The sequence below is a fragment of the Saccostrea echinata genome, unplaced genomic scaffold (assembly GCF_033153115.1).
Source record: "Saccostrea echinata isolate AGI-Se365-2 ecotype Australia unplaced genomic scaffold, CSIRO_AGI_Sech_v1 ptg000041l, whole genome shotgun sequence".
NCBI lineage: Eukaryota > Metazoa > Mollusca > Bivalvia > Ostreida > Ostreidae > Saccostrea > Saccostrea echinata.
The window spans coordinates 996,038-1,019,798 of NW_026889790.1; the positions used below are offsets into that span (position 1 = coordinate 996,038).

Consider the following 23,761-nt stretch of genomic DNA (forward strand, 5'->3'; position numbering starts at 1 on the left):
AAAACCCTACAACTCCTCCCCACCCCACCCCCAGAGAGGAAGAGACTGTTTATAAGTTTGGGACAGACAAAAATATATTTTGCAAACAAATACTCCTCGATCTCTTGATTGAATTGTAAATAACTATATCATAAAACGTCCATAGTCTTTGCTTGCTGACATTCGCTTATACTTATAAGATTAATAAGAAATCAGAATTTCTCTAATGTTTTGTAATTCTTGAAATTAATACGAGTTTCAATACTGTAATTTATTGCAAATAGCAAGAAGTTCGTTTTTCGGACCAAGTCTCGACAACGACAAAGCGATTGAACATTGAAGTACCGGTAGAGACAATTGATAAACTGAAAACGTAGGAGTGGTCAATTGCGTCCATTGATAAACGAAAGTCATCTTTCAATGATAATTTTTCATCATTTTACGTAAATATAATGAAACAACAGGAGGATTCGTAATGGATTTTGTGTACATTAATTTGACTTAGCTAAGACCTCGCTTAGTTCGTTTTATGTTATGACATAAGATTTACTTAAGCAGCACTGTACTAAGGCAGGTAATAAGACTGCATCTAATTCATACTTATGTCCCTATCTTAACAGCTTTATGTTACGAGCCCCAGAGGCTAAAAAGAATCTAAACTTTAGGCGGGTCTTTTAATTACCCGAGGATTGGACAGTCGGATACAAAGACTTTCATTTTTCCGGTCTTTTTTAGTTTACAAGGGCTGTCCCAAAAAGTCGTATAGACAATATTTATAACTTGCAAACATTCAACCATTACTAACCTAATCTTGTATGACTATTATTTATCAATTGAACATTAAAATGATAAATTCAAATGGCTCCTGGGTGATAGTATAGGGCCACATTGGGGGGGCCAAAGTTTTACATGGAAAATTACTATAAAAAAAAAAAACAACTTTTCTTTTGCTGAAGAACAAGAGGGTCACGAGTAGCCTTATGCCATATTTATAAGCAAGCATCCTCAAGTAGTGAAAATTCAGTTGTTGTTGTTTTTTAAATATGTATGCATCTTATAGGTGATTGCATATTCAAGTTTAATCATGGTCCCCAGGGATAGAGTGGGCTAACAATAGGGGATCAGAGTTTTACATGGGAATATAAAAAAAAATCTTTTCAAATGTAGTAGGGCACATATTAATGTGCAAACATTCCTAAATTGTGTGAATTCAATTTTTTTTTTCAAACCGACGACCCTAGAGTTAGGGTAGGGCTAAAATCGGGGATCAAATTTAACATAATGAAAGTTTTCAAGGGAGGGGGATCTTTAAAAAAGTTTTTTTTTTTTTTTTTTTTTTTTTTTTTTTTTTTTTTGCATGCATCTAGCAACAATAGGCTATGTTATTCATATTGATATTGAAGCATGCGTCCCACTGTTGTAAGGATTCAAATTCTCTTAAATCATAACCCACTTGGACTAGGATGGACCAATAAGATTTGGTCAAAATTTTGCATGAGAATAAAATAGAAATAAAAAATTTTGCATGAGAATAAAATAGAAATAAAAAATTTTGCATGAGAATAAAATAGAAATAAAAACATTTAAACTGAAGAATAGCAATATTGAGTCCAAGTCGACGCAAGGAGCGTTGTGGGCGTCTTGTTAATCAATAGTTAGATATGCTTATATATTATTAAAGTTCATGTTTCGGTGGTGATACATTAATATATATTAATTTGATATCAACAGTCAACATTTGGCAAATTCTATGATTGATAAAATGACATATTTGCTAATGCAAAATTAATCTATCAATAAGTCGATTGTTGACTGTTTTTCATACGAATTATTAGGTCATTATTTTCACACTGAAAGATTTTTAAGGATTTTTTCGTTTAACAGATCATGACAAATTAAGAGCACAAAGAGGTTATGACCGGTCGACAGGGAATGCGCACTCCTACATGGCACCTGATCCCACCTCTGTTTTCAGAGTTTGCTCTGCTCACTATTTGTATTGTTTAATTAGATTTTTGAGCATGGTTACTGTTCGCTAACTTCACATTTCATGTATAGAGGATTCTTACAAACTCTGTCCCTCTCTTGCTAAACTGTTCGCTAACTTCACATTTCATGTATAGAGGATTCTTACAAACTCTGTCCCTCTCTTGCTAAACTACAGTCACCTCAGTTGTTGTGGTTGCCTTGTTCTATGGGAAAAAAAAACGAGATTTGAAGGAATTCTATGATGACTTCATGTGCATCATATGTTTACGGCGGGTGTGACCGGTCGACAGGGGATGCTTACTCCTCCTTGGCACCTGATTCCAACTCTAGAATTTCCAGGGATCAGCGTTATGCCCTGTTCACAGATTTGTATTGTTAGGTTTTTGGAGATCGACCACTGTTCTTTTTATATACAAACATGCAACTTCATACAAAGATAAGCTTATTCAAGTACATTGTAACTGGTCCTATTAACCATTGTATTTGTGCTGAATACAATTTTAAAGGTGTTGGTTTGATACATAATTTTTAAAAGGATTGGATTAAATTTCCAATAAGGACTGGATTAATTATGATTCGCCCGCTAGTTTGACTACAAAGAAATATGTCTCCAAAATGTTAAATACACAAATATTGAATTATGGAATACATACACAACGGTAATGCAGTATCATTTTCGCATATTAAGTAGATTGTTGTAAGCTATCAAATTCAAATACACATGTACCGAGTCTCGACCTTGTAACGCTTTAATTATATTGCAATGTATATTAATAAAGAATTCAAATGACTAATTCAAACTCTGGCTAAATCAGTTTAAGACCAAAGTTCATTGTTTTATTATGAATAATTAGAGCATAGAAATATAATAAAGGACATCGGAACAAACCATGAAGATAAAGATCTGAAATGATCGGTCGGTATATCACTTTAGAGACAAAGATTTATATTAGTCATAGGCAATGTGTAACCTTTCTTGATGCATTCATTCTGTAAATCTTGTGTATAAAACGAATTGAAGAATGTTTATTTCATTGCATTTTGTCAATACCAGCCATACTTTTTACAGAATTGTTCACATGTCCAAACGCAAAATTTAATAAAGTGAATGACAGTCCATATTGACATAAGTTATCTATTTATTTTATATATTTTATCGATTTATTGACTGGGTGTATTTAAATGATTCTTTGTCAATATGCATGATACAAAGGACTTAGGCACGCATAGTCTTGGTTTGCTTTTCTTTGAGCACATGAATACAAAATTTGTACAAAGAAACGCCTTTCGTTTTAATAATTCGAGCTCCAACCTAAATGTGAAAAACAAGCATGTATAGAAAACTCTGAAGAATTCTTATTTTTCCTGAAATTGTTTTATTTTGTTTTTATGAGATATCACAATAACAACTTTAAAATTTTCAACTCTGCATCAATATACTTTATTTGTTAGTTTTTAAGAATATGAAATACAACAAGTTTTAAAATGTCATTAAATTAAGCTTAGTCATATAGCCACTAAAGTGATTACCGACGAGTTTTTTTTTTAATTACTAACAGCTATTTAAAGAAGTAAAAAAAAGAGACGGGACTTCTCGGGTTAACTTTACACATTTTAGTTTATTTATAGTTAAATATGAAAAATAAAATAAACTATTCGATGAAATCATGAATGAGCTCTCTCTCTCTCTCTCTCTCTCTCTCTCTCTCTCTCTCTCTCTCTCTCTCTCTATATATATATATATATATACATGTATATAATAAATTAGCACACAGTGCTGCATAAAACTGATAGCAAATCCTGGAAAAATTTAAATTAGCAAAAAAAAAAAAAAAAAAAAAAAAAAAAAAAAAAAAAAACGATAAAAAAAACCACGTCGTGCAAAAACTTTCCCACGGTGCGTCAAAGTTATAACTACACAGGATTTTTGTTTATTTATCTCTTTTCTCCTTGCCTCAGAACAGTATGATGTCACATGCGAAATAAAAGTCCTCTTCATTTTTCCTCATTATTATTTTTACAAAGTGTTCACAATAAAGGTAAAAAGAAAAGAGATTATTAAAAACATCGACGAAAAAGTCAAACATGCATACAGTTGTAGTACATAGTTGACAAATGAAAATCAGTTTTGTACACTGTAAATCTTTGGCACATATGATTTTGTTTTGTTTATTTGTTTGGTTGTGTTTTTTTTTTTTAATTTTAATTATATTTTCTATTTTTTTAATCATTTTTTTAAGGGGGGAGGGGGATGGGGTGGGGCTTGTTTTTGATTATTGAAGAACACACATAAAACAATAATATAAATTTGTATTATATATATATTAGCTTCTTCTTTCCGCTTTCTTTCTCGTTCCCGCTCACGCTCATTATATATACATGTATATATGATCATCAGTACGGACTCTTTGGGTTTCCTCCCCTTTTGTTTTGAGTGATACCGATCCTGCTTGGGAAGGAACACTGTACCAGAGGGTGTATTTTCCCTCTTGCATTGATGGCTGGTTGCTGTTGTCGGTAAAATGTACGAGGGCCGTGATAGTAATGGCTATCATTCTGAATACTGAAATTCTTGGCTTCAGTGATGACTAAGTTTTCGTTTGGATTTACTGTTGCATTTTCTTTGATATCATTTCGGATTAGAGTTGTACTACTCCTCAGTGCACTAGAGAGTTTCTTGATCTCCTCCATCATTATTTTATTGTTTTCCTTTGCCTCCCTATCTCGCTTTGCCTCTCTCCGTTCCCATTCTTCTTCTCGCAATCTCTCTCGTCTTTTAGCTTCTTCTTCCCGCTTTCTTTCCCTTTCCTCCATTTTTCTTTCTCTTTCCTGCTCACGTATTTGTGCTTCTTTGTTGCTCGCCTCCATTTTATTCCCTATTGATGTCAATTGCGCGTATAGTTTCTTTTCCTGCTCTTCCTTTTCTGCTTTGAGCTTTTCCAGTTCCTCTTTTAAGGCACTGATTTTTATTTCCATGGATTTGATTTCGTCTTGCTGATTTTTCACGATAGAGATAGTTTCTTTGTATGTCTCTGACATATGTTTGTGTTCATTCTCAAGGCGTTTTATTTCCATATGCAGATTTTCTTCACGTTTTTTCAAAATTTCGTTTTCCTTCTGCATTTCTTTAATATCATGGTCTCTTTTCTCAAGCAAAAACTCTTTCTTGTTGTTGGCATTGCTTAACTGCCTAATTTTGTCATTTTTGTGGGCGACCTCAATCTTAAGACATTCATTCTCGGCTTCCAGTGATCTGATTTCCTGGTTTTTTTCAGACATAATTTTTTGCTTTTCTTTGTCATGGTTTTTAGAATCTACTTTAATCTTTTCCTCCAGGACTTCGATTCGGACATTTTCCTTGGGACCGTACTTATTGTCTCCATTTTGGTTTTTTCTTGAACTTTGTACAGATTCCAGCTCTCCTCTTCGGTCATTTGTCAATAATTGCTAAGGAAAAATGCGTTTATCATCTATGAATTCATAATCCTTTTTTAAAGAATGAGAAACTGTATTAACTATATATATATATATATATATATTTATATATTATATATATATATATATATATATATATATATATATATATATATATATATATATATATATATATATATATATATATGCCTGTATCACTAATATTCCTCTATTGTAGAATAACACTTTTGAAGGATGAAAGCTCATTAATATTTTCATATCTTAAAGTCTAATGTCTGCATGTCTAATATGTAATGTATTTTAATGATATTATTTATTTTATACCTCTTTGTGATTATTTCGTCGGGATTTCGCTGAAGTCAGTCTGGTTCTCTCTGTCATGGTTGCCAAAACTATAAAATATATATGTTGTTCTTACAGTCTAAAAATTAGAAGAAACAAGATGTGTTTGTGAAACATTGATGCCCCCGTATGGCAACTTATAGCGAAGGTTATCAAATGCAAATAAAATATGTTGGTACCCAAAGTAAGGTCTTGTACCGATGAATATAGTTGTAAAATATAAAAGCCCAAGCAGCAACCATTGGAAAGATATGGAAAAGGTTAAAATTTTTCGAAAGTAAGTCAAACATAAAGGTCAAGGTCAAAATTAATGGTGCTCAAGGAAAGACCTTCTCACAAGAAATACACATGTGAAATGTGAAAGCCCTAGCACCAACCATTTAAAAGATATGGCCAAGGTTAAAGTTTTTCAAAAGTAGGTCAAACTCCAAGGTCAAGGTCAATGGGCTATAATTGTTGGTATCCAAAGGAAGGTCTTGTCACAAGGATAACATATGTGAAGTATGAAAGCATTAGCACCAACCGTTCAAAAGATATGGCCAATGTTAAAGTTTTTCAAAAGTAGGTCAAACTTCAAGGTCTAAGGTCAAAGGGTCAAAGTTGTTGGTATCCAAAGGAAGGTCTTGTCACAAGGATAACATATGTGAAGTATGAAAGCATTAGCACCAACCGTTCAAAAGATATGGCCAATGTTAAAGTTTTACAAAAGTAGGTCGAACTCCAAGGTCAAGGTCAAAGGGTCAGAGGTGTTGGTATCCCAAGGAAGGTCTTGTCACAAGGATTACACATGTGAAATATGAGAGCCCTAGCGTCAAGCGTTCAAAAGATATAGCCAATGTTAAAGTTTTTCAAAAGTAGGTCAAACTCCAAGGTCAAGGTCAAAAGGTCCAAGTTGTTGGTATCCAAAGAAAGGTCTTGTCACAAGAATTAAACATGTGAAATATGAGAGCCTTAGCACCAACCGTTCAAAAGTTATGGCCAAGGTTAAAATTAGGAAAAATTTTGTAAAACTGGGTCAAACTCCAAGGTCAAGGTTAAAAGGTCAAATATGATGGTACCCAAGGAAAGGTCTTGTCACATGGAATACACATATGAAATATGAAAGCCATAGCTTCAACCGATCAAAAGTAATGAGCAATGTTAAAGTTTTTGGGGACAAACAGACAGACAGACGGACGGACAGGGCAAAAACTATATACCCCCCCCCCCCAATCTTCGATACGGGGGCATAAAAAAAGTTACTAGTGTATTTTTGAGATATGAATTTGCTGCTTATCTAGCTAAACAGAACCATTCATTTATTGACGATTTGCAGACGTTCTATGATTGTTTGCTTTATCTTTGTTTACGAGGGTTTTTCAAAAAGATTATGGATACAGACTATATTTTCAATTATGATAACTACACTGCCATGTGTGTGCAATCTTATTGTTATATGGACTATTTCTTAGCAATACTAATATGTAAAAATTATGCACAATAATTACAATGATTTATGTATAAAAAAACAAAACAAAAAAAAATATAGTGAAATCTAATACGAAAACGTAAAATATTATATTAAATATCTTTAGAGAGTAAAGGGATCCAAATCCAATAATACAAGCTTAATCATTCTTTAAAAGTTAAAACTTGTGAATTGATAGCGTGAATGTCTCATTTAAAAACGAAACTAAAAGAGTATTCAATGTAAATATATCTCAAATTTATATTTAATATATTCAAATTTATAAAATACTGATTAAGAATTCTTTGCAATTTGACGTATTTGCTGTCAAATTTTAACGAGACAGTAATGAAACAGATCCCAAAGTCATCTTATAATGTTTCCAAAACTTTCAAATATACCTACAACATATGTACGCAAATATACCCACGATATGGTGTTTTTAGAGATTAATCCAAATATCTCAGTAATATGATAAACGTACTATGTTTTTCTCCTTCATACTTAAGTTTTAGAGCAGTCTAAAATCCAGGAAAATATTAGGCAATACATTTAATTAATCTCTGGTAAATGATTGACGTTTCTTGAGTATTAGTTATTAGATATTCCTTATTTGGAAATCTTTTTTCAAATATTAATTTGCAGATATATTGCAGAAATATTCTTACCTAATTGAAATTACCCAACCTATAAGATCAGAGGAGAAAATAGAAATGACGTTTACACGTCCTGGGGATCTAGATAAATTAAATGGGCCCAGTGAAATATGAGTATAAGTCTTACAGATAAAAAGATATTTAAATTGACATGCGCTTTGTAATCCCTTTATCCATCTGCTTTCATATGGAAAAAAGTCAAATAAAATAGTTAACTCTCTCTCTCTCTCTCTCTCTCTCTCTCTCTCTCTCTCTCTCTCTCTCTCTCTCTCTCTATATATATATATATATATATATAATGTAAACGATAAACAATTGAAGGATCAGTGAAAGATTAAGCATATTTTCAACACCTGTGAAATATACGAACTTAAATCCGTATGTTTTTTTAATGTATTTCTAAAAAGAAATTCCATCGTTCATTTGAAATGTTAATTGAATATATGCAAATATTTCAAATGTGCTGAAATACACATTTATGGAGTTAACGTAAAATATTGCTTGTGAATATATGATACATCACATTATGTAGCATAGTTTTTTAAAAGAAAAAAAATCGTTTCATTAAAAATAGGTTAAATACACGCAGAGATTTTACCTTTGAGTAAAACTATCTTTTACAAATGAATGTTTTAAATATCCCCAAACCAAAGCTTGTGTGAAGAATATGATTCTATGACTCATAGGTTCTGAGAAATCCATATCAGAATGGTAACCAGTGCAACTGCTTAAGCTTCTCGGAGACTGTTAAGAGTAAAGTTGTTGACACATGAATATATCTTTGTTATTTGTCACACACTATTCTTAAGATAGCGAAAAAGAGTTAAATAAAAGTAACTATCAGTTGTAATAATCTTTAATTTCTCTTGTCAACAATTGTTGGGGGTTTCTCCTATTCTAGGTACACTGTACGTTATGCATTTGCATTAGTGTTCCTCAAAGGCAGTGAACGTCATACTTCATGAATTAGATGTCACTTGAGTTTGAAATAGAAGCAAAGCTAATACTCTTGCAATAGATTAATTGATTGATTGTAGGTTGATTTACATCCCGTTCGAGAATTTTTCACTCATATAGTCGCCATATACCGGTTAAGGGCTTCAAATTTAGACCTCAGGCACTCAGGGCCATTGAGCAGTGAGGGTTCTTTATCGTGCCAACGCCTACCATGACACAGGGCCTTGGTTTTTAAGGTCTCATCCGAAGGACCTGCAACTTTCACTTCAAAGTGCAGAGCGCTTGGCGAAGGAACAGTTGCTACCTATTTTTTTTTTTATCGACTTAGGTCAGTCGCGGCCGTGATTCGAACACACGACCTTCCGATCACGAGCGAGCGCTTTACCAACTGTGACGGCCCTTGTAATAGAAGAAAGGGTCCTGTCTTCATGCAATTGGTATGGAAAATTTCAGTAAAATTCTCGAGCAGCATCCAATAAAGTTCTAAAATTATTACTCTGTTTATTAGTCCCTTATGTTAAGCAGATTATTTATCGTTCTCTATAGCAGCCACGTAGTATCAGGGGAACCTCCCCCTCTCTTTTCCAAACATAACCTTGTACTGTTGAAAATGTTCATTGAAAGGCTGGCTGGTCCCACGTTTTGTTGCAGTTAGTCATATCATATGGCAATTTCCTTTTTTTGTTTGTCAAAATTTTTGGAGATTAATTAACTTTTTCTGACTCCTCCCAACTCTTCCCACTTTCAAAAACGATAGTACGTGCCTGGTGGCTGTCTGTCGGGGTACGTGATGCATTTTCTTAATTTAGCTAAATGACAAGCATATTACGCAAATTGCTATGTTTGTTTTCTTTTAAACTATGGACTATTTTCCTCATTTTCTATTTGTCTGTTCTTCTTTTCCATAATTAATAAAGATATTTTGACACGGTGATGTGATTTGCCACAAAACATGTTTAACGAGGTTCGCTCCTGAGCTTTTGAGCAGATTTATATCTTAACCTATATTTCAAAAATTCTGCATAAAGTTTTAATTCTTACAATAAATTTGGATTCTACTTTGCCAATTAAACTATATTCAGTTAAAACTACATGATTAAATTCCATTCCAAAAGCATTAAGTGAGGAACTATATTTTGTGGCGGAATGTTTTTTAGAAGAAAATTATCATTTTTTTCTCTTTCTAAGTATTCAAAGTATGTTAAGTTTGGATTCCTATTTTTCCATGCAGCCTGCACACAGAGTTATTTTGTACAGTGAACTGTTTTATACTGGTCCTAAATTATATATCAAATAAACTGTCATGAATTCTATCATCATATTTCATAAATATAGTAAATATATTGTGAAAATTAAGAAAAAAATATATCCCTATTTTAAGCTTAAAATTAGCACTATTTTAGTAATATCTAAAAATTAACATCACATACCCCCACTTTTTATTTTCTTTTCTGAATATATAAGATACTTTTAACCATTCTTCCTAAATTCAGTAAAATGTCATTACTTTCAAATTATTTTTTTGCTTGTTAGATTTTTAATGCCAGAAAAATGGAAATTTTTGAGTGCAAAAAGGTCAAATGATTGAACATGCGGAGTAATTTGAAAATTTTTTCATAGTCACAAATTTTAATGTGTCTATTCAAGATGAATTAAGGCTGTGTTTGTTCCCATAATTTATTTGAATAAAAAATATTGGAGGAAAAACTTTAAAAAATTGATTTATGTGTAAGACGTATTTACAGTGCAAAAAGGTCAAACTAAATGCTCTGTAGCGCCAAAAGGAGCGCATTGACCCCTATTTTTTGTTTTGATTTTTAATTCAGCTATGTGTCTAAATTCTAAAAATATACTTGATAAAAAATTCTCATTACTTTTGATGGCAGGATCCAACCTCCTTAAGTATGAGATGATAAAAGTACTTGTTTTTTTTTTTTCTTCATTCAATTATTCATGTTATTTTCATTTATCAACACATGGTTATTGTACGGGTATTGTATATTTCCCGTTTTTAAACACAGAGAAGGTCATCTGAGTATATTCTTTAGTACATGTGTATACTGAGCTAGTAAGCTTATGACCGACTTAGCTCCATTTTGGGACCAAAGTCGTCTTGAGTGAACGATTGTTCCTGTTTTGGTACAGAACTCTCTTCTCATTTCCATTATGGCTAAAGTGAAATATATGGAGATAACGAACAGTATTCAAGCTCAAAAGTCCATTATACATTACAAAATAGGTGCAGAGCAAACACGGACCTCCAAAACATCAGAGATGGGATCAGGTGCCATGGAGGAGTGAGCATTATTAAAGTTATTAAATTGAGCATTATTAAACAAATAGTAAAAATTATCTTATGCATATTGAATATGTGAAAAACTCCCCAACCCTGGAATCTGCATCCTGCAGCCAGGGAATCAATCCACAATTTTAATAAAGGATCTTCATTCTTCATTCGTTTTTATGTATGCACTTTGCCTACACTTTTACAAGATGTTTGACTTCTCAAAAATATAATGAATTTTAATTTATTACAAAATAAGTCGGACTATTACGCCTGAACTGTGTATCAAAATATGAGAATTGCCTTTAATAACCAGAGACAAAAATTTTAAATATTTCTCTAATGTAATCATGGAAATATTAGAATGCAATAGTCCTGACCATACGAACCGTTTTCCAACTAGATGTGTGGGAGAAAAAAAAAATGCAATGGGTAAAAAAAATTAATATGCGAATAACATAAAATCTTTGAAGATTATAATACTTGTAATTAGGGATGTCAATTTTGTCAATAATTCAAATTCAAATATTCAATGAAAGTATTCGAAAATATTCGAATATTCGATAAAATAAATAAAATCTGTTTTATTTTAAATATGCATCATGAAAGGTTAAGCGTAGGTATACTTATATTGGAAGTAAAATTGTATGAAGACTTTTGCAGGTGTACAATAAGAAATTCTATTTGATATTTGTCAATGTTTGAAATAAATAATTGATTTAAATGTAGAAAAGTATAATTTTAACAAATGAAACATGTGTATTTATAGTAGGAACCAGTCGTCTTAGCAAAGGCAAGATATAGTCGTAACGGTATACTGTTCAGATTTCAATACGTTTTATGAATTACAATTATCTGCCTAATAAGAGATATGATTATAATCTTTGATACAATGTAAACAAATATTTCCATAGACAATTTTCCTAGGTAATTAACTAATTTCCCGATGATGAATATAAAATTCAGGATTATGTACAACCCGAGATAATCAAGTAATTTACACATTTATTCTGAAATTAAGCCCTTTACAATATTAATTACAGAGTAATTCTATCGGACATCCGTTCAATGATCAATTAATTTATACTCTTCACGCCTTTTAGACATTCTAAGATTTCATTTTTTTTTTTGTCCTCGATTCTAGATCTAACTAAAAAAAAAAACTATGAAAGTACGTTTTGTATTATACATAAAGTATTATTATACAATTCTTTAACACCTTACTCAAAACAAAATAAATGTAATTTAGTAGATCTATAAGATAAGAAAGTAGTGATAGAAATCAGGCGATCGAAATTGATCGCTAGTAAATTAAACAGGGATAATCCCAGCACTGTTCTAATCAAAATTTATAAATCACAGTACTTCTTTTTCTGAAATCTGAAATTTACTGAATATTCGAATCTTAAATTCATATTCTTATATCAACTCATCGAATGAATATTCGAATATTCGTTGCCATCCCTACTTGTAATGTTCTAGCCCCACCTTTTGGTTTTAGCTAGGAGGATGAATATCATAAAAGTAATAATTTTATGTAAGTTCATTGATTTGAAATTGTAATATACAATTTTTCAACGGTGTGTACAATTTGGAAGACACTACAAGAGGTGAAAAACCACTGTTATTTGATGAAAATAGGATATCCCTATTCATGGATATAGTGGAATGTCGTAGTGGACTGTTCATAAGACGTGTTTATACTGATGAGGCTCGTACATTATTGTGTATCATTTTAATTTAAAAAATTTACTCAGTTATGGTCTACCTATCTATATTATTGCAATGCTATGTAGTGTGGCATAATTGGGGAAAAAAATAGCGTGTTTCCACAAATATGTGATAAAAATTTAAAATCCTTATTTTTTTACGTTATCATGAAACTAGCTTTGTGTCAGATTAGGCCGTGCATTTTGTATATACAAAGTGTTTACACCTATAACCTCATAAAATAGTGTCTATTGTTTTAATTATAGATATTCACAAAATCATGATCTATATTAAAACTATCGTTTGGTAAAATATTTAAAAATATATAGCATTTGTCTAGGAACTTAATGGACAACCCTTAAACTTCTGTACAATTTTGGAAACGTTTGAGCTATTGCATCACAACAAAAGTGTTCATGAATACATTCCAACTTACGTACAGTCACACTGACAAAGCGATATGTCATCAAAATGAGGTGTCTTCCTCCTATAGTTACATTCTTCAATGCAAATTTTGGAAACATTTCGTTGAAAACTGTTTGAGCTATAGCGTCACAAAAAGACAGACAGATGGACGAACAAAAAGACAATGTGTTTCCTGTAGGTCTCTAACATTACAAGCGGGGTCCCAATTACTACTTTCTGTGGTCACATAAATATTTCTTTCTACAGTATAAAGAAGTTAAAATGTGAATATCTAAAGAAAAGTTGAAAAACAAAAAAAAACATTGGTTTTAAGATCAGCAAGCAATCAAATAAATAATTATGTATTTAATTTCCAATAAAGGAATCTATTCGAAGTCCAAACAAATTATTCTTTCTATTCTTTCAAGTGGGATTTTTGTGAATCGACACAAATAGCACTATACAAAAAAAGAATGGGGAACAAAGCTTCATGGTTCTTATCAAATTTTAAAATCTTATTTTGTTAAAGGAAAAAAAAAGAATAAGAAATACACAGAATATTACTTTTTAATAGTTTAAGTGCAACAACATGACTGCAAAACGTTGAAAAAGACTTACTGCATAACAATAAACAGAATTATTCCTCTTTGCCCGGAGAAAAAGAACAATTTTTATGAAATGTTGGATTATGATTATGGATTTAAAAAACTAGAGGCTGGATGAAGAAACTAGAAAGCAAAACCGAATTATTTATTTTATGGGCAAAAGCCAGACAAAGCTTTCCATTGAAAAAATATTGGACTGCCTGAAGAGTGTAGCACCAAAGACAGTGAATTTTTTTTTTAATTCAAAATGAATCGTGAGGTTTATTTCTTATACCTCTCTATAACAACGTGATTTTAAAACATCTATCATTTTTAGTATAACAGTAACAATATAAATACACAAATATGTTTTGGGGGGAGGGGAGAAGAGAAGTTGTACCATTTTTTTATAAAATAAAATAGAGTGTTATTCAGAGTGCATCAAGAATTTTTGTCATTTTCTTTCAAATAAATCACATATAATATCTTGCATTATAGATACATACGGAAGCAAATATAGGTACCAGGTAGAAAATATATTTTATCTGGCGGCCGCTATGTGTGTAGATTCTAAAAATATACTTGATAAAAATTCTCAATACTTTTGATAATAGGATCCAACCCCCTTAAGTAGTAAAAAATATGACTTTTTCATGGTAATTTTACACACATTAATTTAAGTGCAAATATATAAAATAAAAACCAAACTATTAAGTGAAATCATAAATGAGTAATATATAAAGTTGCACACAGAACAATACAAAACTGAAATCAGCATAAATTCTGGAAAAAAAAAATTAGTATAAAAAACTTTTCTGCAAAACCTTTTCCACACAAAGTTATAAAAACACAAGCTTTTTGTTCATTTTTCTCCTTGCCTCAGATCACTATGTTAATTGTATTATGTTGTCACATACAAAATATTTTATTAAGCGAAACAGTGGTCTGCTCCATTGCTTCACATTATTATTCTTACAGAGTGTTAACAATAAATTAAAAGTAGAAAATTAAGATATAAAATCAAACAGTTGTAGTGCATAGTTGACAAATGTAAATCAAAGCTTTGTACACTTCAAGTATTTGGCATATATGATTTTAATTTTTTTCTTTCTTTTTTGGTTATTGAAAAACACAAGGATTTATGTAGCACATGAAGTTGTACGGGTTTTTAAATCATCATCAGTACGAATCCTTTGGATTCCCTCCCCTTTTGTTTTGATTGATGCCCATACTGTTTTGGAAGGAACACTCTACAAGAGGTTGTATTTTCGCATTGTTGGCTGATTGCCGTTTTCGGTAAAATATTCGAGAGCCGTAGTGGTGGTAATGATTATCGTTTTGAATACTGAAATTCCTGGCTTCAGTGATGACCAAGTTTTCGTTTGGATTTGCTCTGGAGTTCATTTTGATATCACGGCACTATAGATTTTATTCATCTGCTCTAACATTGTCTTATCCCGCTTTGCCGCTTCTTCTTCCTTCTTTTTTTCTCTTTCCTCCATTTTTCTCTCTTTTTCCTCCAGTTTTCTTTCTTTTTCCTCCATTTTTCTTTCTCGTTCCTGATCACGAAGTTTTGTCTCTCCGTGGATTGCCTTAATTTCCTCCACCATTGATGTCACTTGCGCGCGAAGTTTCCTTTCCTGCTCTTCTTTTTCTGCTTTTTCTGCTTTGATCTTTTCCAGTTCCTCTTTTAAGCTACTTATTTCTTTTTCCATTGATTTCATTTTATCTTGCTGATTTTTGACAATGGAGAAAGTTTCTTTGTACATCTCTGAGATATGTGTATGCTCATTCTCAAGACGTTTTATTTCCATATTCAGACTTTCTTCACGTTTTTTTAAAATTTCGGGTTCCTTCTGCATTTCTTTAATATCATGTTCTCTTTTCTCAAGCAAAAACTCTTTCTTATTATTGGCATTGCTTAATTGTCGAATTTTGTCCGTTTTGTTGGCGACCTCAATCTTAAGACATTCATTCTCTGCTTCCAGTGACCTGATTTCCTGGTCTTTTTCAGACATTATTTTTGGCTTCTCTTTGTCATGGTTTTTAGAATCTACTTTAATCTTTTCCTCCAGGACTTCGATTCGGACATTTTCCTTGGGACCGTACTCATTGTCTCCATATTGGTTTTTTCTTGAACTTTGTACAGATTCCAGCTCTCCTCTTCGGTCATATGTCAATAATTGCTAAGGGAAAAATGCATTCATAAGCTTTGAATTTACAATCCTCTTTAAAGTATGAGAAACTGCAGTAACTATATATATATATATATATATATATATATATATATATATATATATATATATATATATATATATATATATATATATACATCTGTATTAGTAATATTCCTCTATTGTAGAATAACACTTTTGAAGGATGAAAGCTCCTTAACATTTTTATATTTTAGAGTCTAATATGTAATGTATTTTAATGATATTATTCATTTTATACCTCTTTGTAATTATTTCTTCTGGATTTTGCTGAGGTCAGTCTGGTTCTTTCTGTCATGGTTGCCAAAACTATAAAATATATAGATTGTTCTTACAGTCTAAAAATTGGATTTAAGAAAAAGAGACTAAAGAATTTTTGAGACATGAATTTGCTGCTTATCTAGCTACACAGAAGCATTCATTTATTGACGATTTGCAGACGTTCTATGATTGTTTGTTTTATTTTTGTTTACGAGGATTGTTCATAAAGATCGTGGATACAGACTATATTTTTAATTATGATAACTACACTGCCAAGTGTGTGCAATCATATTGTAATATGGACTATTTCTGAACAATACTTATATGTAACCAGAAGTCTCTTATGAGACTGTAGTTCTACTGGTCTGTATGTGTATGTAATGTAACAAATGTATGTAAATGTAACAAAGGAAAAGTAACACTTGGATTTGAAACTTTGCAACATGCAGCAATAAATAGAATTATACATCTTAATGTAGTCTACTTGTATACCAAGTTATATTGAAATCAAACGAAAACTGTAGGAGGAGTAGCCTTTTTATAGTATTTCACAGAAATTTCTATTTTCAGTAACCATGGCAACACCATTCACTGAAATCAAAAACCAATATGTACATGTACTATTATGTATCATAGTGTAGTCTAATTGTGTGCCAAATTAGATTGAAATAAGACCAAAACTGTAGCAGGAGTAATGTTTTAAAGGAAATACACAGAATTTTCTATTTTTAGTAACCATGGCAAAATTATTCATCAAAATCAAAAACCAATTTATCAAATTATGTATCTTAGTGAAGTCTACATGTGTGCCAAGTTATATTAAAATCAAAGAAATTGCGTTTTCAAGAAATTTCACATATATGTTTATATTCTTGTAACCATGGAAACACAATTCATCGAATTCAAATATCGATGCACTAAATTATGAATCAAAGTGTAGTTTACTTGTATGTCAATTTATATTGAAACTACAATTGTCCAAAAGGGACCCCCCCCCCCCCGGCAGGGTTTTCAGAGAAGGTGCCAAGTCACAAATACTAGTATTTGTTGGATCAAAGAGGTGTTCACAATTTGTTTAAACATTTAGAGTGAAAATTTACTGGTAATTGCTCATTAATTTTTTTAATGAATAAAACTAAGGCGCAGCCTAATAAATCATCAATACTTAAAATAACATTTTTTGATTACATTGAAAAAATAAATAACAATTTTTCAAGTATTTCTGTGTTGGAAAGTATGGATGCATTATTTATCCATTTTTTCTTCAGTGACTATAGGTCAAGATCATGACACACTCTCAGGTCATAAGCAATCTTTCTGTGAAGTGGAAACTCCCAACATCACAACCTTATTCTCCATAAGAAAGATACAGACCCGACATGAATTATGAACTTTTTCTGTCAAATGACCTTGGGTCAAGGTCACGACACACCCTCAGGTTATAAGCAATCTTTGTGTAAAATGGGAACTCACCAAGTTTATCCATAAAAAAGATATGGGCTGGATACGAATTATGAACTTTTTCTTTCAGTGACCTTGAACTTGCCCAAATGACCTTGGGTCAAAGTCATGACACATCCTCAGGTCATAAGCAACCTTTGTGTAAAATGGGAACTTACCAAGTTTATCCATGAGAAGATATGGACCGGACACGAACTATGATCTTTTTCTTTCAGTGACCTTGAACTGCCCATATGACCTTAGGTCAAGGTCATGACACACCCTCAGGTCATCAGCAATCTTTGTGTAAAATGGAAACTCACCAAGTTTATCCATAAGAAAGATATGGACCAGACACGAATTATAAACTTTTTCTTTCAGTGACCTTGAACTTGCCAAAATGACCTTAGGTCAAGGTCATAACACACCCTCAGGTCATGAACATTCTTTGTGTGAAGGAGATTCTAATGTTCCTCCATATGAAAGATATGGACCGGACACGTTTCCACAGACAGACAGACGGACGGACGGACAGACGGACGGCTAGACGGACGGACGGACAGACGGACAGGGTGATTCCTATATACCCCCAAACTTCGTTTGCGCGGGGTATAATCAGACCAAAACTGTAGCAGGAGTAGCTTACTTTCACAGAAATTTCTATTTTTAGTACCCTGGCTACACCATTCATTGAGATAAAAAAAAACCAATGCAATAAATTATGAATCTTAGTGTAGTCTACTTGTATGCCACATTATATTGAAATCAAATCAAAACTGCAGGAGGGGTAGCGTTTTAATGTAATTTCACAGATATTTATATTTTGGGTAACCATGGCATCATCAGTCATCATAATCGAAAAGCGATGCAGTGTGGTTAACTTGTGTGCCAATTTAAATTGAAATCAGACCAAAACTGTAGGAGGAGTAGCATTTTAAAGGAATTATACAGAAATTTCTATTTTTACTAACCATGACAACACAATTCAACAAAATCAAAAACCGATGCACTAAATTACATTGTATTTATCTTAGTGTAGTCTACTTTTGTGCCAAATTATATTGAAATCAGACTAAATCTGTAGGAGGAGTAGCGTTTTAAAGGAATTTCACAGGAATTTCTATTATTAGTTACCATGGCAACACCATTCATTGAAATCAAAAACCGATGCACTAAATTATGTATCTTAGTGTAGTGTACTAGTGTGCCATGTTGTATTGAAATCAGATCAAAGCTGTAGGAGGAGTATTGTTTTAAAGGAATTTCACAGAAATCAAAAATCGATGCACTAAATTACATAGTATATATCTTAGTGTAGTCTACTTTTGTGCCAAATTATATTGAAATCAGACTAAAACTGTAGGAGGAGTATCGTTTTAAAGGAATTTCAAAGAAATTTCTTTTTTTTTAGTAACCATGGCAACACCGTTCATCGAAATAAAAAACCGATGCACTAAATTGTGTATCTTAGTGTAGTCTACTTGTGTGGCAAGTTATATTGAAATCAGACCAAAACTGTAGGAGGAGTATTGTTTTAAAGGAATTTCAAAGAAATTTCTATTTTTAGTAACCATGACAACACCGTTCATCGAAATCAAAAACCGATGCACCAAATTATGTATGACAGTGCCTTCTACTTGTGTGCCAAGTTATATTGAAATCAGACCAAAACTGTAGTAGGAGTAGCGTTTTGAAAAATTGTTTACAGACAGACGGACAGACAGACAGACAGACGGACGGACGACGGACACCCTACTATCACATAAGCTCTTCTGGTCTCTGACCAGTAGAGCTAAAAATTATGGACAATAATTAACGAATGTTATAATTAAGCATGTATAATTTGTATATACACGATGCACGGGCTAGTCCGACGTAAAGACACAATGGCGTAATATATAAATTTCGTATTTCATAACATAATAAAGATCTTCAATTTCTTGCAGCGTCTCCCAAATTTTACACACCATCTTAAAAAACTGTCTGTCACTTGTAAGTCAGTAAATTGGAAATATTCCGATTACTTCCTGTTGATTTAATTATTCCTGTCGTCTCTAACGGTGTTTCAATCATAATCATATGATCCGATCCACGCTGGTCTGTTCGGTTACATCATTTAAAACAGTTAACTTTGCAAAAAAAAAATATTTTTCATAAACCAATACTAACTATTTTGGCTCGGTTTTTCATAATAAATATAAATACGACAATTCTAAATGAAAAAAAAGTCGTTGCCCACGAACTTTTTGGAGAACAATCGTATTGTAATTTTTTTTTTTTTTTTTGAATTGACCAACTTCAACCCTTTCATCCACTGATGCTCGTTAAGTTTTATAAATAAGGCAACTTTAAGATCTGTAACTTCTTTGTTAATTGTATGTACCATATGTACCGTATTGATTGTTTTATTTTTGTGAGGTGTTTCGATTAAGCTATTCCTCCCCCCCCCCCCAACCTTTTTTGTGTTTTTCTTTTCTTGTGTACTACATCTTTATATTAATGATTGCTCAATAATCGTTAGAGGAAATCTAGATATGCACTTATTTTATTGTACGTACCATTTGATTTGTTTAAATTTGGGGGCATTTGTCATATATTGTGCAATTCTTTTCTACTTTCCTTAATTTTGCGTGTGTAAAAATGCTCTTTTTAACACAACGTCTGTTGTTGTTATCTTTAAGCCAAAAAAAAAGAGCAAAGTACACTCTTGTAGAAAACAATAAATTGATTGAAATATAAATATGTTATTAATAGCAATAATTATTTCTCTGTTTAGAGATATTGGCGACTGTTTGACTGAATGACAAGCCACCAGCTATGGCATGTATGGGACAACTCTCCATCAATTGCTCTCCAATCAATGATTGATATAACAAAATTTAATGACGAAATGAAAAAAAAAACATTGAAATCTAAAAAGAACACTTGAAATATTCTATTTAAATATCTTTAGAGCGTAAATTAAGGGATCCAAATCCAATAATAAAACCTTAATCATTCTTTAAAAGGTTAAACTTGCGAAGGTAATCACAATTGATAGCATGAAGGTCTCATTTCAAAACGAAACTAAAAAAAATATTCTATGTAAAATATATCCCAAATCTATATTTTATATAGTGATAATTCAAATTTATGAAATGCTTATTAAAAATCCTTGGTAATTTGACGTATTCCCAGTCAAATTTCAACACGGCAGGAAGGGAACAGATCCCAAAGTAAACTTGTAATGTTTGAAAAACTTGAAAATATACCTACGATACGGTGTGCAAATATATCCACGATATAGTATGTTTAGAGATTGATCCAAATATCTGGGTAATATGTTAAACATACTATGTTTATCTCCTTCATACTTTAATTTTAGAGCAGTCTAAAATCCAGGAAAATATTACGCAATACATTTAATAAATCTCAGGTAAATTATCGACGTTTCTTGAGTATTAGTCATTAAATATTCCTTATTTGGAAATCTTTTTCAAAAATTAATTTCCAGATATATTGCAGAAATCTCCTTACCTAATTGTAATTGACCAACCTATAAGATCAGAGGAGAAAATAGAAATGACGTTTACACGTCCTGGGGATCTATATAAATTAAAAGGGCCCAGTGAAATTTGAGTACAAGTTTTACAGATAAAAAGATATTTAAATTGACATGTATTCTGTAATCCCTTTATCCATATGCTTTCAAATAAAAAAGTCAAATAACTTAGTTAACTACACAGTTTTATATATATATATATATATATATATATATATATATATATATATATATATATATATATATATATATATATATATATATATATATATATATATATATATATATATATATATATATATATATTTAAGAAATAAATAACAAGTTTAAAAACTTCAATGGGAATTGAAGTGGGTCGGTCACGTTATCAAATCCTGTGAAGGCCGAAGGCCTTTTCAGAAGATTTGATCACGTACCGACCCACTTCAATTCCCATTGAAGTTTTTAAATTTGTTATTTATTACTTATATATACATTTGAGACGGACAATCGAATGTAATCGAATATAAATATTGCACTAACTGTACGTCGTAGATTTTGACAAATTACGCTAGGTGTAAATCGGCTTGAAAAGCGGTTACGCTTCAAATTCATCTGGCAAAGGATTGTTTTGAAGGGAATATTCTGTGAAAGGCTACATGTGATCAATTATTATAGTGAGCATATTGGTGTCTGGGAATTTTTGTATTCATGAGAACCCATATTCGATGTTAAAAAACACAAGAAACACGTCCGATGTTGGATACTAAAAAGTTGGAGGAATTTCGGTCGGAAAGGGATGGATGGAGACACTTGTCCGGACCAGATAACTTGAAATCAAGTGCAAAATTTGATCAAAAACATAAAATCTACGATTTCGGTAAGGCATATTTATTAATTTATGATGTTGACACGGAGACACTGGCGACAGCTTACATTGTTAAGACAACGTCACAACGATCTCGATGATGGAGGTGTGCCTACCGAACTTCCAAAGTGCAGTGTTTGTCAGCTGTTTGTGGCGTGATTGCATTACATTGATATTTTTCAACAGATTTTCAAATTTATTGTGAGTAAAGTTTAATGGAAAAAAAATTATAGCATTCAGAGGTCTGCGAGAAAAATAAGGGTAAACGTTGAGACTATGCAGCTCAGACATGAAACTTATAACACGTAGTTTTCTATTCTCTTTGTAAAGTCGATCAAGAACTGTATTAAATACTCGTTTACATTATAAATAAAATGATTATTATTTTACTTGCGTATTTTGTACATTTTTATGCATGAAAAACATGCTATATTGCTTAGTGGAGTAAGTCTTTTTACGTAGATATTACTGCGCTGTGTGATTAGGTCACGTAATGACCTATGACCTTCGAAAAACTTCATACAGGTATGAAGATATTTGCTCTCTGCATGTTTATATAATAGAGAGATACCACAAATGTATATATATATATATATATATATATATATATATATATATATATATATATATATATATATATATATATATATATATATATATATATATATATATATATATATATATATATATATATATTTAAATAAATGAAAACAGAATGCTACAGTCCAAGTTAAATAAAATCTTTACTGTTAGCGCTTTCAGCCATGTTGGCTCTTCAGACAGTTATGAAAAGTTCAAAACGTTGTCAATAACGTTGCTAATGAGGTCGTAAAAATCTTAGGTATTATGACGTCACAATGAAGGGCAGACAAATCAATTCAACGCACGAGTTAGGGTTCACAAACAACATATAAGGGACGAAACTGTCAGATGCACCCCATGTTCAGAACATTTTGCTGAGTGTGGTAAAGGAAAATTTAAGATTTTCCCGTTCTACAAAATGTTTTTCTCGAAAAATAATGGGCGTACTTAGCTGAAATTTTCAGCAAATGTTTCATTTATCATATTTAACGAGGTTCGCTCCTGAGCTTTTGAGCAGATTTTTGTCTTAACCTATATTTCAAAAATTCTGCATAATGCTTTAGTTCTTACAATAAATTTGGATTCTACAATACCAATTTAACTATATTCAGTTAAAACTTCATGATTAAATTCCATACCAAAAGCATTAAGTGAGAAACTATATTTTATAGCGGAAGGTTTTTTAGAAGAAAATAATCATTTTTCCTCTTTCGAAGTATGAAATATATGGAGATAACGAACAGTATTCAAGCTCAAAAGTCTATTAAACATTACAAAATAGGTGCAGAGCAAACACGGACCTCCAACACATCAGAGGTGGGATCAGGTGCCATGGAGGAGTGAGAGTGAGCATCCCCTGCCGACCGGTCACACCCGCCGTGTGCTCCTTGTCATGATCGGGAAATAACGGAAAAATCCGTTTGTATGAAATTTGTATGAAAAACGTAAGTCAGCATTTGACTCATTGATAAATTGTATTTGCTGACAAGGTCATTGTATCGACCATAGAACTTACGAAATGATGACTTTAAACGAGACTGCTGAAATTCTTGTTTCATCAACTGGTTTGTCAATAATTTACCTCTTTCT

General features: G+C 31.8%; 1 protein-coding gene across 1 annotated transcript; it reads right to left on the bottom strand.

Moving 5' to 3' along the window:
* Window positions 1–4,362: 4,362 nt before the first annotated feature.
* LOC133200970 (golgin subfamily A member 6-like protein 22) lies at window positions 4,363–16,299 on the bottom strand. Its single transcript, XM_061336783.1, has 3 exons — window positions 16,243–16,299; window positions 15,381–15,974; window positions 4,363–5,415 (listed from the first exon to the last, which is right to left on the bottom strand). The coding sequence occupies exons 1-3, from the start codon at window positions 16,297–16,299 to the stop codon at window positions 4,363–4,365; spliced, it is 1,704 nt and encodes a 567-aa protein (XP_061192767.1).
* Window positions 16,300–23,761: the final 7,462 nt, after the last annotated feature.